This window comes from Conger conger, chromosome 1, assembly GCF_963514075.1.
Source record: "Conger conger chromosome 1, fConCon1.1, whole genome shotgun sequence".
Taxonomy (NCBI): domain Eukaryota; kingdom Metazoa; phylum Chordata; class Actinopteri; order Anguilliformes; family Congridae; genus Conger; species Conger conger.
Genome location: NC_083760.1, coordinates 67,055,481 through 67,076,796, shown reverse-complemented (window position 1 = coordinate 67,076,796; position 21,316 = coordinate 67,055,481). Strand labels below are relative to the sequence as shown.

Below are 21,316 nucleotides of genomic sequence, written 5' to 3'. Positions count from 1 at the left end.
AGCACCAGTGGCTTATTTTTAAAGTTTGGATGGCCATTGTCTTAATTTTGTGGATTACAAACATCATATTTTCCTCTCTACGTTTGTTTTGGTTTTGTGTAGTGAATCTGTTCCAGACCTTGAGCTGTGGCACTGCTTAGTCACCGGGCCCAAGTGTCTGAGTGTTTTATCCTCAGACTATGTAATACTGTCCTCAGAGATGGAAATTTGAATAAAATAAAAGCATAACCTTTTCCTCAAGCACACTTGAGCATACTTGAAAACATGTACATTTATGGAAATTAATGCCATCAAGTGAATTTCCTCTGATATTGTGTTTACATGTATACAGTATGGAGCATTTAATCATTATGTAAAAAAATGCACATTTAATCAGCAAAAACGTATTATGTGGTACTAAGTGAATTCCCTCTGTTTTTGTGGGAGTTAGACCATGACATGGCCCTTCCAGTGTACAGTGGTGACCCAGGCTAGCCCTTCCAGTGTGATATATAATACTGTGACAGGTCTCAGGTGTTTTCGGCGAGTGTACAGGGGTGACCCAGGATAGCACCTCCAGTGTGATGTATAGTAATGTGTTTTCGGCCAGTGTACAGGGGTAACCCAGGATAGCACTTCCAGTGTGATGTATAGTAATGTGTTTTCGGCCAGTGTACAGGGGTGACCCAAGTGCTGTTTGTGCCCCTGCAGCGGAGCTGGACGCTGAGCATGCCCAGAAGGTTCTGGAGATGGAGCACGCTCAACAGGCCAAGCTGAAGGAGAGGCAGAAGTTTTTTGAAGAGGCTTTCCAGCAGGACATGGAGCAGTACCTCTCCACAGGCTACCTGCAAATTGGGGAAAGGAGAGGTGAGCCTGGTGACCAGGGGTAATTCAGGGGCAAGACAAGAGAGGTGAGCCTGGTGACCAGGGGTGGGACTCAGGGGCGGGACTCAGGGGCAAGAGAGGTGAGCTTGGCGACCAGAGGTAATTCAGGGGCAAGACAAGAGAGGTGAGCCTGGTGACCAGGGGTAATTCAGAGGCAAGAGAGGTGAGCCTGGTGACCAGGGGTAACTCACTCAGGGGCAACTCAGGGGCTACTCAGGGGTTAGAGAGGTGAACAGGTCTGTCAGTGACACTGAGTGGTCAAAGGGGACATTCTGGGGCACTAGGTGGAGGGGTTGGGTTAGGGGGGTGGGGCGTCTATGCAGGACAACCGATATGTTACCAGGAAACCACCGGAAAGGGAAGCAGAATGTTAATCAACCACCCTTCTGAGATTTCATACCGACAGTATATTTCTGGTATTTTGTAATGTAAAATAATGAAAAAAATATTAAATTAACAAACAACAAATATATAAATAATATTGTTATAATATGGCAAGCTTTCTCAGGGTCACAGTAGATAAAGGCAGTTCTCTGATGGAATGGAATGAATGGAAATTGTAAATTGAGTTTCTTCCCAATACATGCAATAGCTGGACAAGCTATTTTACTTCAAGTGCTTCCTTTGCCCTCAATATGTAGTGAATGTGGTAAATCCCCTGAATTGCTGATCAAGCACAGGTTGTCAGACTTGCACAAATCCCTGTGGGATGTTCAAAGGGCTGTTCCATTTTCTTAAGGGGGGGGTTGTTCCACATGCCAAGTCTTGATAATGTTCCAAGCAACCATAGACATTAACATTAAAGACTTTATAGACATTATAGAAATATCTCAGAGAGGATATATACAGACATCGTCCCCAGTCCAATGTTTTGCTCTGACAGTACATGTCCTTTAAAACTGTTCAGCTGAACTGGTGGTGTGAGGAGGCTTGCTGTGCTGTTCGTGTTGCGCTATATTGTGGGAAGAATTACACTGTGCCATGTGCATCTCCCCTGCATGGATAAAGCTAACTTTAACACCTACACCACAGGGGGCCCAGCACAGGAACTTCCAGTGGGTATAGTCCTGTTTGTAGTCCCTCCATTTCTTGAAAATTCCATGAAGATATTTGAATACTGGAAGGTCATGGAAAGGTTATTGGATGTGGTTAAATGTCCCACTGTCTGATAAAAGGTTACAGATAAGTGCCTGTTCCAAAATACTGTAAAATCCATCCATCATCCTTCAAGCAAACTAATTTGCTAGCTCATAGCAAAGTCCAACAATGTCACTGGGCTGATAGTGCTAATTACCTGACTGTAGATTGGCATTGGCTTGTCCATGAAGCCCCCTATGCCAGTAATATAAAAAAGTATGCGCACATACAGAAACCACAAAAACTACCATTCCACAGGTTTCACTGGGTTTTCTTGTTCCATAGAACTAAAAAATCTAATCAACGGTGGATTTATACAGTGTGGTGGAATAGGAAACGCTTTCTCTGAAACATACCCTGGAGTGTGCTTTGGTTCATTTGATTCAACATAGTGTTGAATTCTTTATGCGTTATATTGAGCTTAATCACTGAGTAATTGTTCTAGAAACAGCCTGTATCGATTGCTGAAATGCAAGCAGATTGAGATGAAGATAACAAATGCTTTCATAAATCTCACATTTTGGTACAAAAAAAACATACACTTAGCACTGTACAATAATTAAGAACATGTAAAACATATTGAATGGTTGCAAACTTGCCAGGAGGAGTACGGAAGTACAAGATGTCCGCACGGACAGTGAGAAAGATGGTGAAGGAGGCCATAAAAAAGGATTAGGGTTTAAAAATTGCTGAGATTGGTTGCATCTTGGGGTCACAGAGTCTAAAAAAGAACCTTAAAATGGCACCATCGTACCTACAAACTCTTTGGAAGGAGAGTATGAAGACAGCCCTTACTGTGCACAATAAACAAAACCAAGCATCTGGGGTTTGCCAAACATCGCTGGAATTAGGATTGGAAGAAAGTGCTATGGTCAGATGAGACCAAAATCTTATGTTTTTGCCATAAACACCATCAACATCTTTGGCGGCAAAAGAGGAATGCATACAAGTAGACGTACCTCATACCTGCTGTGAAATATGGCGGAGGGTTATTGATGTTCTGCTGCCAGTGGTCCAGGAGCACCATTTCAGATCAATGGCACAATTAAGTACCAGGAAATTTTGGCAGAAAATCTGTTTTTCTCTGCTAGGAAGCTGAGGCTTGGTCGTAGATTGTCCAGCAAACATACATGTCTCCAAACATACATCAAAATCCACACACAAATGGTTCAGTGAAGTTACATGCAAGTTACATGCAATGGTCATCTCAGTTTAAAGACTTAAACCCCAGAAATACTGTATATTGCATGGACAAAACTCCAGCCATAGCAATATGTAATTAATACAAATATTGTTTCTTTGAACAAATTAATTCTGTTGTAGCCTTATGTTGTTTATAACCACTGACCTGTGCAAGGATGCCAACTTTCAAATGGAGAAATGCTTGTTGACATATCAGCTTCATCAGACTGATACTAATCATGAAAATGTTAGCTTTTAACTTTGGATGACACCAGTACAGTTGCCAATATATCATTCATCCCTAGTTGTGTTCATGTGAAGTGTGATCAGTCTGTGTGAGCAGTGCTTTTCTCATATGGATGTTACCTTGCAGTTATCTGAGGTGAATTAATCTTGTATTATTTTCAACATACACTCAGTGAGCACTTTATTAGGTAGACCTGTACACCAGCTTGTTAATGCAAATATTTAATCAGCCATGTGGCAGCAACTAAATGCATAAAAGCATGCAGACATGGTCAAAAGGTTCAGCTGTTTTTCAGAATGGGGAAGAAATGTGATCTAAGTGGCTTTGACTGTGGAATGATTATTGGTACCAGACAGGGTGGTTTGAGTATCTCAGAAACTGCTGATCTCCAGTGATTTTCACACACAACAGTCTCTAGAGTTTGCAAAGAATGGTGCAAAAACAAAAAACATCCAATGAACAGCAGTTCTGCAGGCAAAAATGTGTTGTTAATGAGAGAGGTTAGAGGAGAAGGGCCGGACTGGTCAAAGCTGACGGGAAAGGTGACAGTAACGCAAATAACCACACATTACAACAGTGATATGCACTGAGCATGTATCTCTGAACCCACAACATAACTCTTAAGTGGATAGGCTACAGCAGCAGGAGACCAATAACTCAAAAAAGATAAGCCTAATAGATACCTAATGAAGTGCTCAGTGAATGTCCAGTCATTGTTGTACCTTTGGTGGTTTTAACCTGTAAAACTGACAGATTCCTCTCTCTCTATTGTGCTGCTCTGCGCTGCTCTTCCTCCACAATATCTGAGGTACAGTGCTGGTGCATCTGTCTCCCCCTGTCACTGTGTCAGTTCATCTGAGTCCAGAGTTGGGTACGGTCAGAGACATCCAAAAGTTGTGTCTGAGGAGGCCAGAAAACTTAAACAGATCCTCTTCCTCTTTGTTCATTAACTGGGATTTATGGTGTAATGTCAAATATCTTCACCTTCTGAGATAAAGATAATACTGTTTTTATATGTTCCCTGTGAATTGTAGTGTTTGTATAATTGTTTAGTGTTTGTTAGTGGTGATTGTTCATTTGTTTCTTTGTGTGAAATCTTAAATGCAAATGTTAATTTGCATTCTTCTGATCAGACCTGGGTTAAATATGTTGTTTTGGATTGGTTTACTGAGCTTGTCTGCTGTATTGGAAGGAAGCTATGAAATACTCCCAAAAGGTGTAAGCCACTGGTCCTCTCGGTTGGCTCAATTGCACCAGGCAAGATCAATCGAGCATAGAAAAGCACTTGAATCCAAAACTGTTACGTATTTGACCCAGGTCTGCTCCTGATACATGAGCAGTATCAGACATCAGGACGAAGAGGAGAAAAGGCAGGTGTATTAACACTGAAATGCATGTACTATGTCAATATGTCAGCAGTGAAAGAAATGTAAGGTGATGTTTCCAGGAGACAAGGTGTATTGTTATATGATCAAAAGGGGAGAGCGCATACTAACCTGGCCACATGAGAATTCATACAGAACATTTGAAAGAGGCAGGTAGAATGTGGCCCTGACGGGGGAGCATCCACAGGGAGCTCTTTTACACTGCTCTCTTGTGGAATGTTCTCAGACGAGCTGTGACAGCTCAGGCAACACCCGTGAGACAGTGGGGGGCCCTTTCTTTCACTGTACTGGCTTGCTCAAGCTAGCCTTGCTTACCACATCTGATGGCAGCTGGGCTCGGGACTCAAATGACTCATGCACACGGGCTGACGAATCAGAAGCAGCAGGTGTTTCACCAGCTCTTTCACAGTATATATTTTTCAGCTTTTGAATTTTGTCTGAGAGGCAAGCCAGCCTTAAGAACCGGCCACAGCCATTGAACAAGATCTGGGATAGTGCTTCTGCGGCAGTGGCACTGGACATACGCATTCAACAGCTAGCTCTGATAAATATTTCAGTCCATATTACTTAATTACATTAGCAAATACACCCAACATTGTAGTACAGACTAACCTGGCAGGGCATATATCCATACTGCTTTGAGTTAGATACTGGCTTCCATTGACTGCTGGGTGTTCCACAGGCAATGAAGCCATCTTCACTGTTATGTTGGTTAGCTGGGAAAAGTAACAAACTCCTGGTTAACATACCTGGTAAACAAGGTAATTGAGGCTACACTAGAATAGATCTTGAGTAGAGGCAGGAACTGCAATGGTTCCAAACAGAATACAAACCCCAGGGATTGGAAAATGTGAACCGATATGCTCCTGGATTCAGAACCTTGCAGTCTGGGTAATGGAGTCCTGTGACTACAGCTGTGCTGGTTGTGTTTTTGTCATAATCAGAGCCTATAGGAAGCATGTCATCCATGGAGGTGAATGTTGACATGCTGGAGCAGATGGATCTAATGGACGTGTCAGACCAGGAGGCCCTGGACGTCTTCCTGAACTCCGGAGAGGACAACAGCGCAGCTTCACCAGTGACGGGTAAAGTATTACATCCTCCTCACCACCAGGGGTCAGCAAATATTTACTTACAACAGAACCTGTACTATATCTTGTGTAGTAATTTTCTTGAAAGCTCTTTTAAAAGACCTGTCATTGAGTTTTTCCACTGGTGGCTGAAAGAAATACACCCAGTCATGCTGATGAATGCATCAGGGAAGGAGGTTACTAAGAATTATGTGAAAAACTCAACCTGAATACAGTACTCTATAGCTGGAATGATATATTTAATCAGTTTAAAATATATACAATCATTTTATTCTCATTCCTTGACTGTAACTGAAATGCTACTGTACTTCAATGCCACAGGAAAGTATGTTTTTTAATACGTGATAAAAAGGTGATATTCTTTTTCTGTAAAGATTAAGTAAATCCTACGGCATCCACGCCAGCCGTGAACATCCCCCTGTGCTGTGCCACCATGCCAGCACTACAGATGTCTTTGTCAGCACTGATATGCCTCCAGCTTCTGAGCACTTTATTCACTATTGATGTTTGCTGTGGAACACTTAAAAGATTTTACTGTAATTGGATCGGCACCGTAGTTCATCACAGTCAGTAGAGGGGTGGCAATCACATTACTGTTAGTACTATGTGCAACTATTAAATAGGCCTGCTCCAATCTTTTAGCTTTTATGCCTTAAAGGGAATCAATGAAATGCACGCAGAATGAAAGAGGATAATTGAATTGGGTTGTGGCTATGGAGACCCTGTCAAAGAAAAATGAAAAAAACAAAACGAACCAGAACCATCCGCGCTAACTTGCTCAGCCGGTTCTGTCAGTGTCCAGACATGGAATTCTAGTATGTGCCTCCACATTCACTGAGGTTTGGGGTGATGGTCTTCATGAGAGCCACAGAGCTGAAGGCAGCCATCGTGAATGCAGCGTCCTCATCTGCAAGGCGGGTGTAAGACTGAGCACCTCCTCCTCCCCCAGGTTCGGCTCAGGACTCGTCGCCCTCGGAGATCACACTGCAGGTGCCCACGCAGGCAGAGCTGAGGCACAAGCTCTCCTCCCTCTCCTCCTCCTGCACCGACTCGGCCAGCCAGGAGAGCAGCCCGGAGACCAGCGAGGAGGCCAGCGAATCCCCCGTGGTGCAGTCTGACGAGGAGGAGGTGCAGGCGGACACCACCCTGGCGGCTCTGCCCGAGACCGAGCCGCTCAAGAACTCTGACGACAGCGACTCGCAGGCCACATAGAACAGCCTGCGGCCGAGGACTGTATGAACTGGGCCCGCGGGCTGAGAGCAACAAGCGGCCGCCATTTTGTCTTGCCCCCCCCACCCGGTTTTTCTTGTACCACTTTAGTTACTACTCTCGCCAAATAAACTTTTTTTTTTTCCTCAACGTTTGCCATTCTGTGTACGACAGCAATCATTCGGTGGTGTGTAAGTCTTTGATAAACGTGTGTGACAAATGCATATTCTCATTCAATGCAGTATGGCTTTTATGATTCACTTGAATGTGTGCCCGACTTGTTTGTACAGAAAAGTGAATGCAAAATCACAGCTGAGCTTGGATCAATTTTCACAACAAAATACTGTGAAATCAGTGTTATTGAATCTGTTCTCGAGAACAGTGCAGCCAGAAGATTCAACTACAGTGTTCCTGGCTATTTGATCAATGGACACGATAGTCTAAGAGATGTAGGCATTAATTTACTACTTTCCCAGAACATACAATATAAATGCACTGCTATACTGCAGGTCCAAGGTGAACTTTGCTTGTGTTCCTTGCTGCATCGGATATCCATTCAATATAATGGTATTTACATTTTTGTAGATTTATTTTGTAGAGTACTGGTACCAGTACTCAATGTCAAAAATGAAGCTTACTTTTTGTTTGCTGCACTTGTCAATAAAGCACTATCTGCTTTCAGACCCTGAGGGGGGAATTTGTTTGGAGCCATTTTGACATGAATGAGCCGGTCAGGTAAAAGCACACGCACAGTATATACTGTGACAGGAAGGAAACGATGCACTAGGGAGGTCCAGTATAAAATCCCAGCTGTGAAAATCAACACAGTTTATGTGCACTGTTCAGCATAAACTGAAGGCCGAGTGTAAAAATACAGGAGTGAAGGATGGAAGTGAACTTGTTGGGGAAAAAATACAATAAAAAATTATAGTAGCTCTAAGCTCCAACTACACAAGCATTTTGGGTCGTTCCAGTGCTGAAGTTTATAGCTACCTTTCACTCTGGTAACAGCCTACACGTCAGGTTGCCATTACCAGGTAGTTTCCTTTTGATGTTATCCTTAGAAGAGATGTTCTTGCATTAAGACAAATCTCTTGTGAACATCTTTCACTTCAAAAGAGCTTCAGAGTACCTTGAGGTGGAACTGCAAATACTTGAATGTGTACATTCTGTACATGATCTGTTCATATAAATATAACATTTTTTTATTTGATTACTTTTTTTATTTATGAAAAGTGCAGATCTGTCCAAAAAATAAAAACCCCCAGTGGGATAAACTGCATTTACTGTATTAAAAAGTAGAATTGAGTGAATCTCTCAGATGAATAGTTCCAGCACCTAGCCGTGTCCCTCAGTAGTGTACATTTAGTTGATGGCATGGTGAAACCAGTGAATATACACACGTGCACACACACATACGCGCACACACACATACGCACACACACACAGCCCCACAAATGGTATGTGGCACTGCAGAAAAGATGCAGACACACCCATTCTGGAAAGTGACAGTGAATTGTCCTTACATTTTTATTAAACCTTAAAGTACAAACGTGTAAAGTAAAAAAAAAAAACTGTAAATAACCAACATGAACCTTTCCAAATCAGAGCTAATAAATTAAAAGACTAAGCAATAGTTTCAACTGTAGAAAAATGACCATAAAATCATAAAATACATCATAAGGCCATAAAAAACAACCACATTTTGTTTGAAAACACAACTTTGTTTTCATTAAATACTCCTGAAACAGTTCAGTCTTCTGTAAAAGGACAAAACAACCAACTGGATTATAGGACGTAATTAATTCTAGGACCATCACCTCCGACGAGCTCAGTGCAACATGAGTGGCTACTACATTGTCAACTTTTCATTAATGAAAATGTAAAAACCCTATTTTGTGTCACAATATTTTCCCTTTCTTTATAAAAGTAAAGCTAAAAAAACTAAGGGGCCACGGCTACTCCTTATTTCTTCAGTGATGTAAGCAGCACTTATTATTTATAAATGGTACAAGAGGAACCCTGTCAGCAAAGCTCTGGCACAGAAGGAACTGAAACATAAGGCTGTTCTCTTCAGGGTGCGTTTGGCTTCCCCCCCCCACCCACCCGAAAGGCTCAAGTATTTAAAGACATTTACAGGTCTATGTACAAAGCGTGTCGTCTTTTTCCATTTTCAGATACATTTTTCTTTCCGTAATTTCTTTCATATTACATCTGGAAAAGAGGGGCAAAACATTTTTCACATTTCACACTGAATAGTGGCTCCACTTGTGATAGCGCATTTGACCAAAATCAAATCAAAAGAACACAAAAAAAAAAAGAAACCATAAAATAATGCTACTGATGTTTGATATAGATGAGACGTTATGACGAACAGAATGGAATGTTAATAGGATTGCACTTGTAGAACCAGATAAAAAGCCCGTTTAGCCTTTATGTTGCCAGTTCAAAACAATGTCAGAATTTCGCTTTTGTGTTCTGTTTGATATTATGAACAGCACCAAAACAAACAGAAATCAATGGCTTGGGTTTCCTGCTAAAATCAGGACATTGTCACACGTAATAAAAAGCGGCCTCGATCCCCCTCCTCCGGGTGTTTGGAGCTGCTACCATTGCCTTCTCCTGTGACCTCCTCCTCCTCACACTCGAAAAAACCAAAATGTAAACTTAACCGATTAACCACAAACCAGCTTCACTTCCCAACTGCTCTCCCAAAACGGTTTGCCGCTGGCAAAGTGAAATGAAAATCACTTGCATCTGCCAGTGCAACCTGCGTGTTTTAAAGTAGTCAAGTTTGTGGTTCTGTTAGCAACTTGTTCCTGATCCAGGTTGTGTTTATATGCAGTCCTACGGCTGATGAGCGAACACAAGAAAAAGCCACCTATCTTCAGGGGTCCACCCGTTTAAACTATGAAGAAACAGCACAACCACAGCGAGACAGAAAGCAGCCGCTGCAGGAGGTGAGGGCTATATAATATATATATTTATATATACGTTTGTGTGTTTGTACATTTAATGCTAAAAACAATCAAAGTACTTCTCTAAAATCAAAATGATTTTCCTTTGAGCTAGTGCAATAAACATCTTGCTCTCTACGGCAAGTTTTCCATACTACGGGGAGAGGAGGGAAATGTATATATAAAAACAGAATAAAAGCGGGATCCTGTTCATGTGGAACCGGCGACACTGGTGGAGAGCTGAGAGGAGGAGATACGGGACAGCGACACCTGGACCGTGGCTCGTTTTCGGGGGCCTCGCCGGGCCGAGGTCCGGCTGGGGGCCACGCCGTTACACACCTCCCCGTTCTGCGACGTCGCCTTCCCACACACCTGGTTCACCAAGCTGTTGATTTGGTCCTGAAGAAGAAAAAAGGCATATAAAGACTTTGAAGCTAAGCCGTTCCTTCAGACACAATAATGTACACAGAAGCAGAGTGTACAGGATTGTACTTGCATCTGGATTTCAGGTTGACCTTGTTTCCATTCTATCCAGGCTGGCTGAAGCAATCACATTGATTTTGATGTAACATTCACAAGAAAATGATTCACATACTGGCATATCACAACTTATAAAATGCAAAGCGCTGAGATGCCTCCTGTAAAAGGAGCACCTTACGGTACCTGCGCCGATAGCAATAAATGAACACATCAGCCAATGGAATGAGAGTAATGGCACATCAGTGCTCAAGGCCTCTTCACTACTTTCCTTCGTTTAAGGCCACAGATTCAAGCCTCTATCACTGAATTGCAGGTCTGAGAAACTTATTCACCCAGAGCAATTTCACACAGTGTGCTTCACAGCTTACCTCATCATAGCGGTACATCATCTTGAGGCCGCGACACGACCTGTGTTTCTCCACGTAGCGCAGCGCACACTCCAGGCAGAACACGATGTTCTCGTTCTCCTGGACCACCTATGAGGACGAGAAAACAAGAGAACACCTAATTACTAAACGCACAAACCGACTAAATAATCTCTTTATATTTGCATTATGAAGGACCAAACAGAAAGCAAGAATGTAATAAAACTGAAATGATATACATTGGATGGTTATTATGCGTCACAGTTTTTGAAGAAATACCAAAGCATAATTTTCCAATATACAGTATAACCACCATCAATCGAATGCCGATGGAAACGGGGGTAGTTCCTGATTAATATTTGTATGGGAGACCTGAGTAAAACAGATTGGCGCTGGAAATAATGCTGAAGATCCAATAGAGGGCAGTCTTCCTCTGCAAAATAACAGATTATGACAGACCCACCATAGAGAAGTAACAGTGATAGTGATAAAACACTCACCATAGAGAGATAAGAGCTGATAAATCACCATAGAGAGGTAACAGAGCTGATAACACTCACCAGAGAGATAACAGCTGATAAATCACCATAGAGAGGTAACAGAGCTGATAACACTCACCATAGAGAGGTAACAGAGGTGATAAACACTCACCATAGAGAGGTAACAGAGGTGATAAACACTCACCATAGAGAGGTAACAGAGGTGTTGGCAGATCTGGCACCGCCTCTCCGATGTCTCCAGGGCCAGCCACTTGCGGGGCTTCTTCTTGCCCTCGCTGGGGGTGTGGGAGTCGTGCGTGCCGTAGCGCGCAGAGCACAGCAGCCCGGCTCTGTACAGCTCCTGCCGCTGTCTCATCTCTAGGTCCCTGCAGGAGCAGAACACACACACAGCTACTGCGCTGCACTGTACACACACCCAGCGCACACAGTGGTGAACATGTAGGCAGACTTTGGTGAGGTTACACATCTGGTTACGATTTAAATTACGTTTACATGCTTTGACACACAGCAGTAACTGACCTGAGATCTTTGATGAGTGAGGAGATTGTACTCAGTATGTACCCATTCTCCCGCTTGGATTCTGACGTGGCGATCTGATACAGCAGCTTCTCCATGGAGAAGGGTTTCTCGATTCGACGGCACTTCAGGTCCTGAGAAAGAAAAAGTCCAATTTGCAGAGTGTGGAATAAGAAAATAAATGAACAAAACAAGATGGCTGACGATAACACCAAGATGGAGAATTTCACACTGATGGATGAATGCAGAAATGCATTTCAGGGTCTTCATCCCATTGCAGTGAGGACAGATATCATTGGTGGTAGGCCCATGTATGGTCCCTTCATGAAATAAAACAGGGTGGGAGAGAGCATGTGGCAGAGGAAGGTTCCAGCAGCTCTGTGTGAGGGAGAGATTACAGAGAAACTGCTGCTGTGTTACTGGAGTGGCTAGGGACACAGCGAGAGCTGGCATGCAGCATGTGTCCCACCCTGCACAGGCTGTCAGGGACGCTACGATCACAGGAGCCGCCCAGCCACAAAGGTTTTAAAATCAGTTTCAGAGGGCATTCATGGTGGATCTAGGAGAATGTGAAATTGAGCGAAAATATGCAGGATATACATGTTAAATGATATTTTTAACTCCGCCATATTGCTGTAAAGAGGGGAAATGTAAAATAATGGAGAAACGTGATTGTCATGTTATGAGCCACTCTTGGGCCCCTCAGGGTTCAGCGGCTCACCTTGGCGGCCTGGTATCCCAGGTTCATCCACTGAGGGCTGGCAAAGTGCACCGTCTCTGAGACGCTGTAGCCGCAGCAGACCCTGGACACGAACGTGCCCGGGAAGCAGACGATGAACTCCCCGCTCTGCTGGACGGTCCGGTGAACTGTGATCCCCTCCCGATGGAGAACCTCCGGAGAGATCTGAGGGCAGGACCCAAAAACAACGAGAATGTGAGGCCAGGCCGTTACCCAGGGCAGCGTAAACGTCTTCACGTTTTATTAATCTACAATTACATTCACTACGGAGACGTTATGGAGATGGAGGTCATTGCAGACATTGGTCAAAATAAAAACATTAGAAAAATATGAAGTGAAAGCTGTGATTAGATCACATTTGTAGTGGATTAAGGTAGCGAACGCAAAATTATCATTCATGACATGACATTCGTACAATGTAATTCAGAGACAATTGCATACAAATGCAGATCATTTTGATTGAGAGGTTAGTGTACTTGTCCTGTCGCTCGGCAACAGTGCCTACAGGGCCATCCTGACACGCCACAGCAGGAGATCCACAATCCTAATCCCCATTAACAATCAACTTGGCTCCATTCTCAGAAAACAAACACCACTTACAAACAAAGACGCACTTCACTGTAAAATGTCAGTTATCCAGAGTATCATTTGGACAGTAGAGGCTGTTGCGGCAATCTATTTCATAATTATTCATTTTTGTGTGTGTGTGTGTGTGTGTGTGTATGCAGACGTGCTACATTGCTTGTTTGTGTGCATGTGTATGTGTCTGTATCTAGGCCTGTGTGTACATATGTGCATAAATTCTACGTTGCTCGTTTGTGTTTGTATGCGTGTACGTGTCTGTGTATGTGCGTGTATTTGCAGACATGCCACGTTTCTCGTTTGTGTAAACGTGTGTGTCTGTGTGTGTGTACATGTGTACATGCTCTGTTGCTGGTTTGTATAGCTGCATAGTTCTCACCATGATGTTCTTCTCCAGCATCTCCAGGCCTGGTGTCCCGTTAGCCTGCAGCAGAGTGTGCACCACTCTGTCCAGTTTAGCCTTCTCCTCAGCAGGGATGCAGTACCTGCGGTCAGTTTGTGTGGTGAGTAACACTGACGGGAGGGAAACGTCAGCTCCACGCCCAGAGCTTTCACAGGCAACACGTTTCTGAGGAGCCATCGGAGCACAGCTGGGCCTAACCATGAGGCTACTTGAGCTAAGACCTAAACGCTTTACCTAAAAGCTTCCCACGGTCCACATATCACAGTACTGTGCTCATACCGGCACAGAAGGTAGAGAACGAGGGCTAGAGGCCAAAGCATGTTCACCCAGCAAGAGGGGTGGACTGTGTGGGAAGGATTAAGTTTGACTGTAGGGGATGGATTAAGATCAATATGTACAAAATGCAGAAGGCTGATATTTGAGAGAAATTGTTCTTGAGGAAAAAAAAGGCTCAGCCAGTTCTGGTTAAATCTGACATAAAAAAAATCCTTCATGAATGACACTTTAAAATCCTTTCCTGGAAAGGTTTAAGAAATTCTGAAGTAACTATTAATGCAACAAAAGCCGATTTCATTTCCGAAATTGAGAGAGACTAGTCAGATTAGATGCAGGAAAACCTCATGCATACCAACAGGTTATGAATGAGTGTATAAGGCAAGGTTAAACTTGCAGAGGATACTTACCAAATGCAATCAGCACCAGTGTGTAAGTAATCTATGTAAGGAAGGCGATTGTGGTCTCGAAACCAGCAGGAGGTAGAAAATACCATGCCGATATTCAGCCAAGGAATGGTCACTCCTGCAGAGACAAGAGAAGATGGAGTTTGGGGGGTGGAGGGGGGAGGAGAAGGGGAGAAGATCCACAGCTTCTACAGAAGTAACAGAAGGAGAGCAGGACAGCTGATACAGGGCAGCAGTGAGGAACGTACCGGGTACAGCACCCAAGTGTCTGAGGATGGATGCAGAATTATTAGGAAGGACAGTGAGGTTCCATCCATGTCTGGGGAGGGGAGAGAGCACGTGAGATTAACCTAACATGTCATGCACACACCCTATGAACAGCCCTTATTAGGGTGCTTCGCAAAAACGCCCAGCGTCCAATCAAAGCGTTCCGTGGATTTAGTTTAGTCACATGACAGCCTGAGGAGTTGGGATGATTAACCCCTAAGGTGAACACAGATACTGCAGCACCTGTCCTCACTTTGAAAACGGCTCTGACTTTCCCACAGGGAAACCACTTCCATGGGTTTTAGTGTCCACTTTCCCACAATGCACTGCAACATGGCACTCCTTCTGCTCCACTATCCTCCAGTACTCTTGCTGTAAGCACACAAGAAACCAAAGCGTGGGGTGAGTGACATTCACAACAACACTGGCTAATGTCTGCCCTTCACACTGCTACTTAATGCACTGGAAATCATTATACATTAAGAATTAGATATCCCTTATTACAGCTGATATGAATAGAATACAACACAATGATACAATGCAGCCCCTACAATCTTTCATGTCAGAGTAAGCGGCTAATATTGACTATAAATCTCAATAATGACCAACATTTTTTACTTGTAACAATAAATCCTAAATATCTACATTCAGCTGCATCATTTTTACTGAGCAGTGGCACTTCGTTACTGTCACCCAACTGCTAACACTGTACATTACACCAGGCATAACCAGTTACTAGAAAACTGCTGTACCTCCACTTCAGTTGCCACTGGCTCCTTGTTAAAGCACATATTCATGGTGTTCCTTGCGGTCCTATAGAAGGTGGTTAAAGACACCGACCTCCCCTGAAAGACAAACACACCACAGAAATCATCAGGGACAGTTCAGCATCAAATAATAACAGCAAAACATGTCAGAAGGAAAGAATGATAAAAGCAGAAACAAGTTCTGACATTTAACCAGAGGTGGAGTATTTGCATGAAGACATTTAGCAGATCCTCTTCTGAATGACAAAAGTGCATGTGAAAAGGTTACTGTAGATAATGAACTGAGAAAATATCAAGCTAGCAGAACCCATTCCATCAATCGTCAGTGTTCAGTGTGCATTCTGTGGGAGAATTAAACGCTAGGAGACTAGCCTTTACACCCTCTAGTGGGAAAACATGTTATTATGGGAGCATGGAGCGTGTTGGACCGAGTGGGTTGTAGATATTAATGAGACAATGAGACATTCATTTAAATGATCCATCCATTATCTTAACTCTCTTATCCTGAATAGGGTCGCAGGGGGGCTGGAGCCTATCCCAGCATACATTGGGGCGAAAGGCAGGAATACAACCTGGACAGGTCGCCAGTCCATCGCAGGGCACACACACCATTCACTCACACACTCATACCTACGGGCAATTTAGACTCTCCAATCAGCCTAACCTGAATGTCTTTGGACTGTGGGAGGAAACCGGAGTACCCAGAGGAAACCCACGCGAACACGGGGAGAACATGCAAACTCCACACAGAGAGGCCCCGGCCGACGGGGATTCGAACCCAGGACCTCCTTGCTGTGAGGCGGCAGTGCTACCCACTGCACCATCCGTGCCACCCCCATTTAAATGACAGTAATGTGACTTTATGGGAATTCATGGGTTTTTGCATAATTGGAAAACAATTAATTCCCATAAAGTCACATTACTGCCACTTAATTCCCATTAATTTACATAGAAAAATCCTTGAATTTTGAAACCCCAGGGACAGAATACCAGAAACCAACAGGCCAACAGACAATACACGTGGGCGACTATCTGTCTCTCTCTCAATTTCGGAAACCTGTGCAGAATGAAAGGTTTCGAGGGCCCGCAGACTACCTTGTATATGCACTTGTGCTGGTCGCTGAGAATGCCCCTCTCCTCCTCCTCCTCCTCGCCTTCCTCCTCCCTCCTCCTCTCCTGCGGCGGGGGGCGGCGGGCCTCCAGCTGCCACAGCTTCCCTCCCACGCCGTTGCTGTGCAGCAGCCCGTTGACCAGGCCGTTTTTGGGCTCGTAGCGGGGCAGCATGGCTCGCTGGCCTCCCTCAGAGTGGCCCTCCAGGGGCCCCTTCCTCCTCTCCAGGGTCTCCTTCTCGGCCAGCACCTCCTCCTCCAGCCTCTGACGCTCCTCGGGGGAGAGGGAGTCGTAGGAGAGCAGGTACTGGCAGTAGGCCTCCTGCAGCTTGGCCAGCCGGTCCTGGGCGGACTTGGGCACGCGCAGCAGGTCGGCCAGCTTGCTCCACTTCTTGAGGTCCGTCACCTGCTGCATGCCGCCCATGTCGTTGATGAGCTGGAAGAACCGGGCCAGGTCCAGCTCGCAGCCCCCTGGGCAGGGAAGAGGACAGAGGGCATGGATGAACGGAGAATCACTGAGCATGTATGTTACGCTGTGGACACAACGTCGGTAAATGTGCGAGCATTCACTTCACAGTGTGTAAGCCACAGTAAGACTAATGGGAAAACATGCTGTGATGCAGATTACTGTAGCAGTAATGAGCACTAGATAAGCAAAAGCAGCAGAGACCACCATTCAAGTAAATGAGTGGTTCACACCGCATAATTTCTCTCTTCTTTCCACAATACCACTTAAAACACTTTCTCCTTGGCACTGTCTCCAGAAGGCTGAGTCAGTTCCTGGTCTGAGAAACAGACTCAGCTGGATATAGGCCTGGATTTGATCACAACAGAAAACCCTCCAGCCACACACTCACACTCTGTGTCTCTCACTGTCTCTGTTGCTTTTGCTCCAGAGGATGGTGGCTGTCCTTTGTCTGTAGAATAGCGAATGTTCTCATTGTGCGCACATGCAGTATTTATTTAGTAGACCTACTGATGTCCTGGGTGGCTAAAATAAAATGAGTGTCTAAGTTCTCTCTGTCTGTCTGCCATTTCCTCTCCCTCCTCTCTCCCTTTCGGTCTCTGTCTCTCTCACTGTTCCCTTCGTTTCAACCTAATCCAGGTTGGCTGCAGCATTCGAAAGCTCACTCCAAAACATTCCACATTAGTCGCAGATGTTGAGAGGGATGTATGAGCACATCTAAGTAGATCTTGGAGCTAGCGGGAAGCATTTCACCGCACATTGTACCTGTATGATGGAGTAAGTGACAAATAAACTTTGATTTGATTTTGATGAGTGGGGGGTCCCCAGCAGGGGTTGCAGCATGGCAGAGCCCCAGTGAACCATCACTGGTCCAGACTGGCAGCTGAGTGGAGCCTTACAGTACGTATGTACCCTCACTGGGTCTAACTCCATTCCTGGTGCTGCATTATCAATGGTCTGCTCTTCTGTACCTTCCACAGGCACCAAGCTTCTAAATGCTTCAAGAATACTTAAACTATACCCTGTGCTCCACATTTCACATGTACTTTCCAGGGCTTTTGGAATGTGCTTCAAAGAATCTGTCCTTAAAACAACCCATGATTCAATGATTTACAGAAGTTCTACCCAAGAACGAAGACTGAAACAATGTTTCCTGCACAAAAAAGCACTGTTCTGAAAAAGAACATTTGGCAGTTCTGTGAGCATAAGCTACCTTGTGGAATGTGTGGAATGCAAATACCTTGTGGAATTCATTTTAAATGATTTGATTGCAAATGCAAATTGTAGGGAAAAAAACCTATTGACACTGAATTCACAGACTGCATTCGCAGTGTCAATCAATCAAGTCAACCTTTACTTTCCCAGAGGGAGCCATCTTCACAGGCGGGCTGAAGAACATTCAGACTGTAATGAGGAAGGCAGCGGCGTGCTGCTGAACGCCGGGCCCTGAGGCCCCTCACCTATGAGCGGAGCCTCCTCCTTGGCGATGCCCTGAGATCGGAGGTGCTTGCGGATGCAGGCCAGCCGCTGCACGTTGGGGCCCCAGCGGCGGCCCAGCTTGTGGACGTGCTGCACCTGGGTGAGGAAGCGCATGTCGTCGTTCAGCTTGCACTCGGGCCTCCAGTCAGGCGGCGGGATGACCCGGCACAGCCCGAACGGCTCGGCCCGCTCCCGCACCGAGTCCACATACACCAGCGGGTCCTGGAACTCCTGCTGCCCGGGCCGGAACGCCGGCACCTCCGTCAGGGAGCTCCAGGCCGCCCGGACCCTCTCCCGCTCCTTCTCCCGCTCTCTCTCCCGCTCTCTCTCCCGCTCTCTCTCCCGCTCTCTCTCCCGCTCCTTCTCCCGCTCTCTCTCCCGCTCCTTCTCCCGCTCTCTCTCCCGCTCTCTCTCCTTCTCTGCTGGTTTCTGTGACAGGGAGGAGGACGGGCTGTTTGAGGTAGAGGAGTGTTTCTCAGGGGCGGCCTGCACCTTGTAGTGTGCTTGTCTGGTGAACATTAGTCTGCCGGCCGACGCCCGTTTGGGCCTTTGACGCTCGGGGGGCGGTTGAGCTGAGTCGAGCTGAGCCGTTACGGGCTGAACCGTGCCGGGCTGAGCCGTGCCGGGCTGAGTCCTGCTGGGCTGAGTCTGAGCAGGAGTAGGCTGAGTCAAACTGGGCTTAGCTGGACTGGGCTTAGCCGGACTGAGTCGAGCTGGACCAGGCTGAGCTGGATTCGCCTGCTTCAGGTTGGGCCTCGTACTTTCCTTCGTGACATGGCCGCCGGGTCCGGCTTTCTCCTGAGTAGCTTTCCTGCTGCGCGTCTCCAGCGGGCTGGCCTGCACTTTGACCTTTCTGGGGCTGGTGAGGCTCAGTCTCTGGGCCACAGCAGCCTCGGCTGCCTCCAGACGCCTCCTGGAGGTCCGTAAGCCCTCGCGGCCGGGCGGGCAGTCCCGGGCACACAGCTGGCCGTTCAGCCTCCCAGCGGGGGGAGGGCAGCCCCCGTTAGCCACCTTGTGCAGCCCGCTGGATAATAGCACCTTTTTGCGGGTTTTTGCATCGCGGCTTTGGGCTTTCCCTGAGTTGGAGCGGTGGAGCTGGGGGCGGGCAGCACCGTTGGCGTGGGGACGGTTGCCGCGGTCGCGGCGGTGATTGCTGGGGCGGGGCTTGTGGGCGGCGGCGGTTTTTCCGCGCTTGCGTTTGGCGTCCTTGGCCTGTTTCCGCTTGGCTTTGGTGTAGGTGACGTGGCCCTTGGGCACGGTGGCTGTGTACTTCACAGTTTTGGATGGCAGCGGGCGGAACCCGCGGGTCCGTTTGGCACAGGGCAGGCGCCCTCTGACTGAGGATGCCTGCGTCACCCCGTTCGCTTTCGAAACCTGCGAGGAAAACAGACCGGCCCACGTGAGAAACACACACTTTACACACTGCTTCATCGGTTACACTGTCTTTACACGGGACATACACCTACATTTAACACACAGCAGAGGACATGCACAGAGCATGGATCAGTGGTGTAATGCACCAGTTAATCCAGTAATACGACCCATCTTGGGCTACAGTAAGACAAAAACACCTACAGTCTACAACTATTTCAAAATCAAGCCTTTGGTAAAGCACTGTGAAAATGGCTCAGTAATCCCATTTCCAGCCGGGTGTGTAGGATCGTTCAGTTTGGTCCTAAGCGCCGCATTCTGCATGTGTCTAATGCACAAGCCATTGTCCCTTTAAGGCCTCACAAAAGAATACATGTGGGAACTCTACTTACTACAGAATGCAAGGGCATTTGCTTGTGTTCAGAGATCCCTTATCGCCATTAGTGTCAACATCAACTACTGATGAGCAAACACAGGAGGACGGTGTCAGAACAGGAGCTCCAAAGGCTGCTGCTGTGCTGCTGTACTCCTCAGTGGTGAAAGGACAGGGAAGCTTTTAATAGAGAGAATACAGGGAGGATGTGACCTCAGTCGCACCATAACCTCCCGTCACCGGATAAGAGAGCCGCCAGGAGCTCGTCCAGCACTGTGCATTAATTACCGGCTCGGCAGGTGAAGCTCCAGATCTTAGGAGGAGGCCTGGCGAAGAGCGTGCCAAAATTCCCACTGTTCTCTCCGACGATAGAGCCAATCAGAGGGCTTCGTCTCTCCTCCTGCCCCCTGTCAACAGTCCCACCTCCATACCCCCCCCCACTGTAAGCCCACATGCATCATATCTACTGTGATCAGCTCATTACAGACAGAAATGCTGTTCGGGGTCTCTGCTGAGGCAGGGAGTTGCGGTGGCCACGGGGGGCGCTGCAGGGGTGAGGCCGGCAGCCTGGGGAACATATGTTCAGGAGTGAGGGGCAGGGCCCAGCGCGGCCACGCCGGCGCGGAACAAAGGGCGTTTCAGTGTCCTCTCCCCCGTCCCTCTGTTCCCACCAGCGCCATCTTACAGCTCCTCTCTAATCTCTTCACTTTCTTACATACAGCCACTCCTTCTATGTTACCCCAGCATTTCAATCCACTCCACACATTGCTGCATGTAACACACAGTACCAGGTGTGACCACTGGAGGGCGCAGCGCCTCCCGAGACGGCTGGCGCACGTGAGCCTGGCCTCGTAACGCGATTGTTCAGTCGAGGCGTGTGGGGGTGGGTGGAGAAACGCTCCCAGCTGTGGCGCTTGTCACTAGTACGTACCCAATGAAGCGCGTACCCATGCACACACAAGCTTAACTGTACACGAACACACACACACGTACACATACAGACACAAGCTCAACTGTACACGAACACACACACACACGTACCCATGCACACACAAGCTCAACTGTACACGAACACACACACACACACACACACACACACACACACACACACACACACACACACACGTACACACACGTACACACACGT

General features: G+C 46.4%; 2 protein-coding genes across 7 annotated transcripts in view; one reads left to right on the top strand and one right to left on the bottom strand.

The window, feature by feature from the left end:
• dtnbp1a (dystrobrevin binding protein 1a) overlaps nt 1–7,798 on the top strand; it is a 50,505-nt gene extending 42,707 nt beyond the window's left edge. For 2 of the 3 annotated variants that reach the window (XM_061254290.1, XM_061254273.1), the window contains 3 exons: nt 691–846; nt 5,760–5,900; nt 6,856–7,798. In XM_061254290.1, the coding sequence (XP_061110274.1) occupies nt 691–846; nt 5,760–5,900; nt 6,856–7,118 (560 nt within the window). In that variant the 3' untranslated portion in view covers nt 7,119–7,798. The remainder of the gene's footprint in view (nt 1–690; nt 847–5,759; nt 5,901–6,855) is intronic. The other variant, XM_061254282.1, reaches the window with a different exon arrangement.
• A 1,431-nt stretch (nt 7,799–9,229) lies between these two features.
• The window catches only part of jarid2a (jumonji and AT-rich interaction domain containing 2a), an 87,502-nt gene continuing 75,415 nt past the window's right edge, over nt 9,230–21,316 (bottom strand). For all 4 annotated transcript variants that reach the window (XM_061255230.1, XM_061255221.1, XM_061255238.1 and 1 more), the window contains 12 exons: nt 18,407–19,799; nt 16,467–16,951; nt 15,357–15,449; nt 14,858–14,976; nt 14,586–14,656; nt 14,341–14,455; nt 13,634–13,739; nt 12,655–12,837; nt 11,937–12,067; nt 11,602–11,782; nt 10,921–11,028; nt 9,230–10,471 (listed from right to left, as the gene is read on the bottom strand). In XM_061255230.1, coding sequence (XP_061111214.1) covers nt 10,283–10,471; nt 10,921–11,028; nt 11,602–11,782; nt 11,937–12,067; nt 12,655–12,837; nt 13,634–13,739; nt 14,341–14,455; nt 14,586–14,656; nt 14,858–14,976; nt 15,357–15,449; nt 16,467–16,951; nt 18,407–19,799 — 3,174 coding nt within the window. In that variant the 3' untranslated portion in view covers nt 9,230–10,282. The remainder of the gene's footprint in view (nt 10,472–10,920; nt 11,029–11,601; nt 11,783–11,936; nt 12,068–12,654; nt 12,838–13,633; nt 13,740–14,340; nt 14,456–14,585; nt 14,657–14,857; nt 14,977–15,356; nt 15,450–16,466; nt 16,952–18,406; nt 19,800–21,316) is intronic.